Below are 10,785 nucleotides of genomic sequence, written 5' to 3'. Positions count from 1 at the left end.
GATTCGTTTGGCTGAAAATCTATCATTCTTCAGATTGAGGAGCATGCGGAATATGAAGATTGACCAAGATACATTCGAGTCATTGGTGGATGTGATCAAGAAACGAAACCAGGGCAAATTGAAAATGGAAATAAGCGGTTGTGCATCGACTACGGGCATCAATGTACCACAATCAATTCAACAGGCAAATCAATCAACACTGCAAATGGTTGCAATCGAATCCGATTACCGTTCTTTTGAATATAGTTGCAGGTGTAAAGAATGCGAACAAGAACGAGTTCTAAATTCAAGTTCAGAGATATATTTTGATTAATATTTAAAATTTACATTTAAACTAATCAATGAAAAGCAAAAACCAACGTAATTACAAATGTTATTAGAACTCCTTCAATTAACTCATTGCATTAGATGGGCACATGATGCCAGTAAAATCATTTCCTCTAAATCCACTCGAACATAAAAATGAAATCAAAAAGAAGAAAGCGGTTTGTTTTGTTTTCATGCGGTTCTACTTTTATTCTTGACTTTTTCAAATACAAATTTGTAATTACAGCATTGCTCAATTATGTGTAAAGCAATTTCGAAATCACAGTATTTACGAAAAATAGCAACAATATCACAGTATGCACAAGCACATTAAAAAATAAATTGAGAAATTCTAACAATTGTGTGGTATATCGACCATTTGGAACTGATTATCATTGGCCAAATCTTGTTCAACGGAGAAAACTACAATAGTTTTTATATAATTCTTAATCGAACGCTTGCACATTTTGACAATAAAAACTAGACAAACTGTAACGACAATTAATATCAAAAGAAGTAATAAACATCCGATTATATTTAGTTCTACAAAATGTTCATCATTAGTGTATGCGCCTCTAAAAATTTCGATAGAATTCTTTATTCGATTGTTTAATAAATTCAAGTGATGAACTTTTATGAAGTCCGTTTCGCTGAAGATCCATTTAAAGTTGCCTTTAGACACTTGTACCCGAGTAGTTGATTCTTTTGCTGAAATAAGAATATTCAATTCAAAGTTTTTTTCGCCTCTGAAACAATTGGTCTGTATTTCTTCTAGCGTGTTTATAAAAATGTCTAAGGAATAATTTCTCGTCAAAATTGATAAAAATTCGCAGCTCAATCGCTTTACAAGATTATTGTTTAGGTTCAAGCTTTTCAACTGTGTGTTATGTTCCAATAGCTCAGAGTCAATCACTTCAATTTGGTTGTCGCTCATGTTCAAATGTTCCAGCTCATATAAATGTGAAAACGTTGACACATTCAGTACTTTGATGGCGTTAAATGAAAAATTGGCAGTTTTCAATTTGCGCGTATTGTCAAACAGCAGTGGGTTGAGTTGTGTGATTTGATTGAATGAAAAATCCACATCCGTCAATTCTGGTGTGTTATTGAATAAAAGGGCAGGTAAGTCGTTCAGGTGGTTATGGGACATTATAATTTGCTTCAGATGAACGTTATCCTTGAATAAAAAGTCCGGCAAGAGTTCGAATCCAAAGAATGATAAATTGAGCACACGAAGACCACTAAAGTTCCACAGATTAAACGTGTCCATTGTGATAATGAAGCAATTGCGAAAACTCACAAATGAAACATTCGCTCTGTTTATACCCGAATAGTAATTATGGCAATACAACACTTCGTTGGTCTTCTGATTGAATCGTTTTCCAACATCACCATCACACACGTATTCCACATGGTTTCGTGACTCGTTATAATAACAATCACGCGTGTGGTTTTCAATTAAATCCGACACGGTCAGTAGAAAAAATATACAGCCAAGACTTTTAATGCTTTCCATTTTAATTGATGAGATCACTTCACGTTTATGCGAAAAGTGGTGGATTTTTATCGGGGTGAATTGATGACTTTTGATGTGTACAATATCGTGTTATCATAACTGATTCAACGAATAGAACAGAACTATTAATTGTGAGCTATCAATTGATTTTGAATTTTAATAAAATAACATTTGGCAAATATGACTCAAAAGTGATTATTGCATAAATAGTCAGCGTTGGCGATTTGTTTGGCTGATTGCTTAGCTATAGAAACTATATCAGCTGTGTATTGACAAGACGTGCGTTCATATCTTATGCGCATGTCAGCTGATTTCTATCCATTGCAAAATATATTCCTTTGTTCTGCCATTTCTTCTTGTCACACGCAATTTATTCGCCTGTCTTTATTCCTTTTGGAAAATGTTTACCGCCCTCTGTTGGTGATGACTGAAAATGCTGTTCTGTTCGTAGTCCCCAGCTGTCAAATTCGAATTGAGTAGAAGAAGAAACTTGTAATATATGCACATTTTTACATTTGCGGTGTTGAAATGAAAAACAAGTACAATGCAAAGAATGTTACCTTTCCCAAGTATTCAAAGAATAAAAGAATTCAATAAAAAATGCCAATATTTTCCATTTTTGTTTTTTTTTAATTCTTTTCTCTTGTTTTTTGTGCGGTAGAAATTTTATTAAAATCCATTTCTTTGTTACATTTTATATTATCCCTCTGAAAATCAGCATACTGAACGCGACATTCCAATTATTATTAATAATTCTGACCGCAATTAAGTGTAAAACAGCAAAAGACCATAATTATTATCGGTAAACACAAAAACCTAAAACAATTTCTGACTACTTGACATTAATTATGACTGACTGGTGAGCCAGACTCACCATTGGTGTCTCAACAAAATTGTTGTGATTTAATTTTTTGATATTGATTATTATCGTTGCGCATCAAACTTTGTTCAACGGAGAAAATCGATAGGTTTTTGTTATAATTTCGGTTGCGACTGCATGTGGCTGCAATGAAAAAGACACACACGAAAATGAGAATTAATACCATAAAAGCTAATAAATATTCGATTGCGTTCAATTGCCACATAATCAGATTTGATTCGTCAATGTTGATGTCGTCGTCAATAATTTCGATGGAACTTTTGATTTGACCATTCGATAGGCTCAATCGGCGTAATTTGATGAATTCGATTTCGCTGAAAATCCACTTGAATTGACCATCCGATACATGCAAACGTGTTGATGATTCCTTTGGTGAGACGACGATATCCAAATCAAAGTGTTTTTCACCGCTATCGCATGTTGTCTGAACTTCTTCCAGTGTGTTGATGAAAATATCCAACGCATCATTTTCGGCCAAAGTGGCTAAAAATTCACAGTCCAATCGCTTCACTTGGTTGTCGTTCAAGTTCAAAGTCTTCAGTTTTTTGTTGTATGCAAATAGATCTGAATTGACCGCATCAATGTTGTTGCTGCTCAAGTCCAAAGTCTCTAATTCTCGTAGGTTTGAGAAAGCTGGTGCTTTGACCATGTCAATCATGTTGAATGAGAAATTGGCCACCCGTAATTTCCGTGTGTTATCAAACAGCAGTGGATAGATTTGGTTGAATTCGTTGAATGAAAAATCCACTTCAGTTATCTCCGGTGTGGTATCGAATAAAATCACCGGCACCTCGGTCAATCGGTTGTGACTCACAATAAATCGTTCCAACTGGATATTATCGCGGAGCAAATAATCCGGTAATGTTTTGAATCCAAAGTATGATATGTTTAGGACACGCAAACTATCGAAATCCCATAGGTTGACCGACGTCGACGTCATTTCAGAAATCAAACAATTGCGAAAGCCCAACGATTTGATTGCACTTCGGTGGATTTCTGAATCGTAGTTGTGACAGTACAAAATTTTGTATGTTCTTTGATTGAAGTGTTCACCAATGGGACCGTCACAAATATATTCGACGTGTTCTGTTGGCTCATCGTAATAACAATCGTGAGTGTGGGCCACATTGAAACTCGGCATTATTGCTAGAAATACGATGAAACTTAAACTTTTTATTATTGCCATATTCTAAATACGGTCACTTCACTCTTATGGGAGAATGGAACTGTCCAATTTTTACGAGATCAACTAAACAACTGAGTGTGAATGTCCAATCGATTTCTATAAATTATCTCACCGAATTGCGTCGTGCGCTCCGTTTATATAGGAATGTCAAACAAATGATACTGCTTACTTCATGCAAATTGTGTAAGGTTCTCTCGCAATTTGCTATTAAAAGTGCGAGCGAGAGAGCTAGATGTGCTGAATTCCAAGAAAAGAGCAGAAAAAAATGTTTGCTTCAATATACAAACACACTTCTACACGTTTATGGTGCGATATGTTCAAAGAGGATTTGTTTTGCCGCTCGCTTAGCTATAGCAACTACTAGCGGTCTATAGGCGACTATAAGAAATATATGTGTGCGTCACCGGCTATACATATCTAACCGCAAATAAAATATATTCTCTGGTTTTTCCTATGTTTGTTTACGAAAAGACGCAATTTATTTCGCCTTTCATTATTCCTTCATGAATTACTATGGCCATCTGTTGGCTATTGCTGAAAACAATGAGTTCAATTGAAATTTGATTTTTTTGTTTGAGAAACAAGGAAAACGTGAGAAATTATATGAAAACAAACGCATTTTGTATATTTATTGACTCAGTTTCAAAATTACAGGGTTTCAATTCAAGTTCATTTTTGGATAAAATACATAGAAAAATATGTTTTGATTGTGTTGGATCAAATTGATTAATCATAATTTTTTATATGTAGAAATGTTGAAGAAAATGGAAATGAATTTAAAACAATGTTTCGAATCCAATATTTTAGATGAAATCATGGCAAATAAATTGAATGTATTTGTTGAAGCGTAAGAGTGTGATCGCACAATGGACAATGCGGCCGTTCCACTATCCATGTTGTAATGCAAGTTTTGCAAAACATATGACCGCATTCGGTGTTGACAATGTGACGACTAACCATGCTCTCGAAGCAAATGACACACGGTAGTTTGGTTTGCGGTTCAACAGATCTATTACTACAACCAGCATTTCGGCGTTGACCACTTGATCCTTGTGCAACGTGCGGTTGATCACTTTGCTCTCTGCGCTGTTCTGTTAATTCGACTTTTAATACAATGGCCCCGGATCGAGTTAGACATTTATTCAACAAATCGCTCCATAAAATGGAATCAGGAAAGTATCTCTTTGGGCCTTGCTCACTGAATTTCAACAGTTTCTTTGTTCCTCTTATATTAGGTTGTTGGTTTTCCATAACAATTGAAACACTCCCCAGAATATCGCGTGACCATTTCGCTGCTGTATTTTTGCTTACACACCACAACATGCTACTGAATTTTGTTTGTTCAGGTGCTCGATATCCCGCTCCAATTACGATTATCTTCCATAAGAAACCACTCAAGAAAAACTCATTCGACGAAATTGCTAGCAAACTACTAGCCTCATGAATCGTGAAATATGCCTTGATTGTATCGTTTTCGGGAACAATTCTCAACTCGGTTCTGTTGTTCAATTTCAAATTTCTTGCCATAATTTTTACATTGATTTTGATTTTGTCATTCTGCACATAACTGGCATTCCTATCGAATAATTCATTCCATTTGATGAGTGCTCGAGTTGTACTGCTTTCATTCGGACCAAAAACATACGGCAGAATCGAATCTTTCAACGATACATGATTCGGTTTGAATGATTGTAGCTCCAGCGAAGCAGTTGCCGCACACGACCAATTCAATTCATCACTTCCCATGCAAATCAGACGAAAACCCAACGTATTTTCTTTCGAACTTTTAAATACCATTATTTGCCATAACAAATCTTGTAACGTAACTGAAGGTGTATACAGAGTGACGAGCTCACTGATTTTTTCAATGGTTAAACACAGCTTGGTTTCGTTAATATCGGTTTTAATTGATGCCATTTTCTTGTGATTCTTTTGTTTTTCTTTCGATTTTCATACGATTTTAAGTTAATTTTGTTTAATTTGTCTTTTTTTTGGATTATACGCAATTAACTTTTTTTTATTTTCAATCTATGTCTATGCAATAGTTTTATTTACAGTTTATCCATCCATTACAAGTGAATGAAATTATTTGAGAAAAAACTTCCAGTTAAAAAAGATGATAATTTCGAAATTCAATGTTTTCTACGCTACTTTTGCCAACTGACTGATTAACTGTTGCACATTGAAACTAACTCAAACTATGATAAGATATCAATGCATTTGTATTACGTTCAGTTTGGAAATCGCATTATAATTCTGATAAAGTGTTGGGAATCGAATAAACTTCAACAATCTAATCGGTTAGCAATAGGTCCTCAGCTAATGCCGGTACATAAGCAACTAACACGAAACCTATGTATTTCAGTAAGTGGATGCCACAGACGCAATGCAAATGTTGACTCAGCTATATTTGCATTACACTGGTGGACTTTCGCCCACGGTGCATTCCTTTGAACATAAACACAAATATTTATTCGTCATATTTTCTTTTGTATCTATTCTTTTTTCTATTGTCACACAATACTTACATAAATGCCCATATCATTCTGTGAATTTTTTCTGATTCAATTACTTCAAGTCATTATATACAAACCTCTTAAGTTAATCATTACGCAAACACAATTTGATATTTGTGCTTTAAATGTTTCAAGTAGTTTTAATGTGAAGCAATAATTTTAACTCTTTACGAGTTACTCGTGGCTGATATGCTTTCAAAATGCACTCCTGTGACATCAGACAATTAATTTATACGAAAAAAAATATTATTTTATTATTACAATGTTTCCAAAAATTATATATTCAACACGAATGATATAAAACAATAATTGTTATGCATTCGTATTTTAATTTATTGTTCAATCAAAAATGATACACTGAAGTATAACAAGATGTTCCTCGCTAAATGACAATGTAATTTTTGAAATAAATTCACAAAGACTAGTTCAGTAAATAACTGATTTGATCACAATTTATGGGAGACTCTTCTTTTATAAGCAATATCAACAATTCAATCGGTCATTTTATAGTGTTGCTATTGTTATTTTTGGATCAAGTTATCAAGGCTCTTATCATATAACACACAGTTTTCAACATTATTTCGCTGGTTTTGAAAATGTTTAATGAAGCGCTTAGATTTAATTAGAGTAGAGACCGTTATTCCAACAAAAAGCATAAACGCTATGACAACAATTAAATTGTATGAAATGATACAATTAATCGTTTGAACATCTTCTGAATGATTTATAGAATTATCCACGAAATTATTTACAACAAATGTAACATTATTCATTTGAAACATTTTGTAAATAACTGGATTTTCCCGCACACAATCGATTCCATTAAAATATGTTTCATCTGAACGATTATCAAGTATAACCTCCAAATTTATCCACTTAATTAGAAAACCCACTAAATATTCACACGAAAAATGATTCTCCGCTATATTTAAAACGGATAGATTTGGCAAATCGGTGGACATCACATCGTCTATGCTTGAAAAATTATTCCCTTTTAAATTTAATGTTTTTAATTCGCTAAAATCTAGCAAATCCAAAATAAAAATGAAAGACACATCGATTTCATTTAAGTTATTGTATGATAAATCTAGCACTTCTAGGAGCGTTTCATTAAACAACATTGCAAAATCCAAAAATGTCACATTTGTTCGACTTAAATATAATTGTTTCAAATTGCGAAATTCTTTGAAAGTGTTCCCATGCAAGTCTTTCACATCATGACTGGAAATATCAAGTAATTCAATCAGTGGATTTATCTCGTGAACCAATTCTGCGACATTTTCAATATGCCTACTCGACAAATTTAAATGACGAATTTTGGAAAAATCATTTTTGATAAAACTAATGACGAAGTGACCTTCAGATACTCGTAGCTCGGTTGTAGATTCATTCGAAATGATTTCAATATCAATATGTACTCCGGCGTTGGTGCAGCTTGAATCGACTCGTTCTAAAGTGTTTAATGCTATGTTGAGTGAACGCATTTTCGTTAAAGTCGCTAAAAATTCACATTCCAATCGTTTCACTTGGTTATCATTTAGACCGATGATTTGTAGCACATAGTTCGCGACCAGTAAATTATTGTCGATGATTTTGATTCGGTTGTTGCTAAGGTCCAACAGCTCCAACAGATGTAGATTTGAGAAAGTTTGTGCGTGCAACTCTTCAATTAAATTGGTCGATAAAAAAAGCATCATTAAATTCTGAACGCTGTCAAAAACAGATGGGTCCAGTTGCGTTATTTGATTAAATGATAAGTCAACTATGAATAGCTCCGGCTTGCTAATGAACAAATCGACGGGAATATGGTGCAATCGATTGTGAGACGCTACTAACATATTCAAACGTTGAACGTTTCTTAAATCTGAAGCACGTATTGTTTCAATTCCAATATGTGAAATGTTTAGCATGTTCAGATTTGAATAATACACGTCCAAAAAATCGTTCGATAATTCTTTTGCTTTGCATACACGGAGACTCAGCCACTCGACTTCCTCTTTCTTAATCTCGGAAGCGTAGTTATCACAGTATAAATACTCCGTTGCTTGGTCAGCAAATGAAGAACTACTCACATCACAAACATACTCAATGTGACGATCTGTTGCATTGTAATTACAGTAGCTTATTTCGAAGGCTGACGAACATGAAAATATGAGTAGAACACCTTTGAACATTAACATTTTTATTGTGTTTTTTTTTCTCTTTTAACTCTTTCTATCAAGCTCTCTTTTGGATAATAACGTCGATATCAAAAATTTGCTATGGTCTCCAATGAAGACTCTCCACAACGACTAAATTGGAGGAGCCGTGTCCAATGGCTACAAAATGATTTGCATTACTGACATTTTTTTCAATTGATACTCTGTTTTAAATGCAATTTGTTTATTTCACTATTGAATACAAAGAATTGGCGTAAACACAATCATTTATCTTAATTATCTCTATTCTGTGAATTGACTGTAAATATAGAATCGGTTTCATTTTTAACTTTTTGATATATTCGCATGAGTCAATGCCGATAAAATTCTGAAAAACAAAACGGTTGCATATTTGTGCGTTCTCATGTACATTTTTGTTTATCTTCTTGCTGTGGCGGCATCGCTAACGGGGAAGTTTCCGTTATTTGCGTCAAAAATAATCTCTTGTTTACATTTAAAACTATACATTTCAATCAGACAATTTAGGAATTTTTGAGTAAGCATTTGAGAGTTATTGCTAAAAGGCTTTGAGTCAAAGCTTTAGCATTTCAAACCGAAACGTTCAATGCAGCAATTCAATATAGTGATGTTCATTCTGTAGATCGGCACTTCGACAGGTTTTATCAAAAATCACACTCCGTTCGATCAAATTGGTTCGTTTGGCTTGCGCATTTTTGCGAAAAAATTTCTTTGAAATACCCAAAACTGTCAACTTTGGAAAGTGAGACCGTGTCACGCTGTCGATTTCTCTCAAATTATTCCCTTCCAAGTTCAACGATTCTAAATTCTGGAAGTTACGTAGAAAGAGATAAAAATCGACCTGGTTCAAATTATTGTATGAAATGTCCAACACTTGAAGATTCCGTTGATGATAAAATGTAGCGAATTCAAAATTCGTCACATTGGTTTGCCGTAAATTCAAATTCTTCAAATTTTTGAACTTATCAAATGGGCCACTGCTAAATGCAGTCGAAAAATTTCCATATAAAATAAATTCAGTCGGATTTTTTTCAAACAACTGCATTTAACCATAACCGCTATATGCAGACGATTTTTCTTTCTTCACGTTTGACTGTGTATATCCACTGCTGCTATATGCAGTCGAATAAAAAAAAAAGAGAAAATGAAGCGAAAATCAATGTTAGATGGAATTATAGTCGTTTTTTTTATTTTATTTCATTTTTGAGAAGATATTTGTCGTTTTTTCTTCGGTGGAAGCTGCAGATTTCCGATTCGATTTGCTGCGGTCACAGAACAATTTAACGTTTATTTTTAATTTGCATTTTTAGCTCTGAGAAAGTGAAGGCGCGCGCGCGCCGAACTTTCTCAGAGCTAAAAAATTTCAACTGCATTTAACAGCAGCAGCTATATGCAGTCGAAAAATAAACAACATATTGAATTGGATTTATTTATATGTAGAATGCAATCACATTACGGTCGCAGAACAATTTAACGTTTATGTTTAATTTTTCATTGCATTTTTTGCTCTGAGAAAGTGAAGGCGCGCGCGCGCCGAACTTTCACAGAGCTAAAAAATTTCGACTGCATTCAACAGCAGCAGCTATATGCAGTCGAAAAATATGAATATAATAAATAAATATTAAAATTTCGGCTGCATATAGCGCCAGCGGCTATATGCAGACAAAAGACGAAAATAAAAATTCGACTGCATATAGCGACACCCGCTATATGCAGCCTTTTCGACTGCATATATAAGCGGCCTATCAAATGTGTTCACACTTAATTCGCCAATAAAATTATATGATAAATCGAGTGTTTCAAGTAATGGACTCGCTCCCTGCATAATTGTTGTAATATTTTCAATGTGACTGCTCGATAAATTCAAGTGGCGAATATTGATGAAATCTTTATGACTGAAAATCCATTCAAAATTGCTTTCAGTGATTCTTAGTTCCGTTGGTGAATCTTTCGATGAAATTACGATGTTTAAATCGATCGATTTTTTTTCACTGGCGCAACTTGTCTCAACTGTTTCCAATGTGTTCACCGAAATATCCAATGATTTGGATTCAGTGAACATCATTGAAAATCCACACTTTAACCGTTTGATTCGATTATTATTCAAACGCAATTGCTTCAGTTTTTTATTATGTTCGAACACTCCATTGTCCATTAAATTGATTCGATTATTGCTCATGTCCAATACCTCCAAGTCCAATAGA

At 34.1% G+C, this 10,785-nt stretch overlaps 3 protein-coding genes across 3 annotated transcripts; all 3 read right to left on the bottom strand.

Annotated features, from left to right (window-relative positions):
- Positions 1–641: 641 nt before the first annotated feature.
- LOC129569529 (connectin-like) lies at positions 642–1,958 on the bottom strand. Its single transcript, XM_055448413.1, has one exon. The coding sequence runs from the start codon at positions 1,820–1,822 to the stop codon at positions 659–661; it is 1,164 nt and encodes a 387-aa protein (XP_055304388.1). The 5' UTR covers positions 1,823–1,958; the 3' UTR covers positions 642–658.
- A 473-nt stretch (positions 1,959–2,431) lies between these two features.
- LOC129569530 (uncharacterized) lies at positions 2,432–4,211 on the bottom strand. The gene has a single exon (XM_055448414.1). The coding sequence runs from the start codon at positions 3,886–3,888 to the stop codon at positions 2,707–2,709; it is 1,182 nt and encodes a 393-aa protein (XP_055304389.1). The 5' UTR covers positions 3,889–4,211; the 3' UTR covers positions 2,432–2,706.
- Positions 4,212–7,004: 2,793 nt separating this feature from the next.
- Positions 7,005–9,245, bottom strand: LOC129569682 (toll-like receptor 7). The gene is made up of 2 exons (XM_055448783.1): positions 7,099–9,245; positions 7,005–7,015 (listed from the first exon to the last, which is right to left on the bottom strand). The coding sequence occupies exons 1-2, from the start codon at positions 8,582–8,584 to the stop codon at positions 7,005–7,007; spliced, it is 1,497 nt and encodes a 498-aa protein (XP_055304758.1). The 5' UTR covers positions 8,585–9,245.
- Between the last annotated feature and the right edge of the window lie 1,540 nt (positions 9,246–10,785).

Source organism: Sitodiplosis mosellana, unplaced genomic scaffold (assembly GCF_009176505.1).
Source record: "Sitodiplosis mosellana isolate CC-2019 unplaced genomic scaffold, AAFC_SMos_1.0 Smas_scaffold_38, whole genome shotgun sequence".
In the NCBI taxonomy this organism is placed as follows: domain Eukaryota; kingdom Metazoa; phylum Arthropoda; class Insecta; order Diptera; family Cecidomyiidae; genus Sitodiplosis; species Sitodiplosis mosellana.
The sequence above is the reverse complement of the archived record's forward strand: the minus strand, read 5'-3'. Positions and strand labels throughout refer to the sequence as shown.

Excerpts from the sequence above, each read along its gene's own strand:
- LOC129569529 (XM_055448413.1), bottom strand. The coding sequence starts at position 1,822 with ATGGAAAGCATTAAAAGTCTTGGCTGTATATTTTTTCTACTGACCGTG.
- LOC129569530 (XM_055448414.1), bottom strand. The coding sequence starts at position 3,888 with ATGGCAATAATAAAAAGTTTAAGTTTCATCGTATTTCTAGCAATAATG.
- LOC129569682 (XM_055448783.1), bottom strand. The coding sequence starts at position 8,584 with ATGTTAATGTTCAAAGGTGTTCTACTCATATTTTCATGTTCGTCAGCC.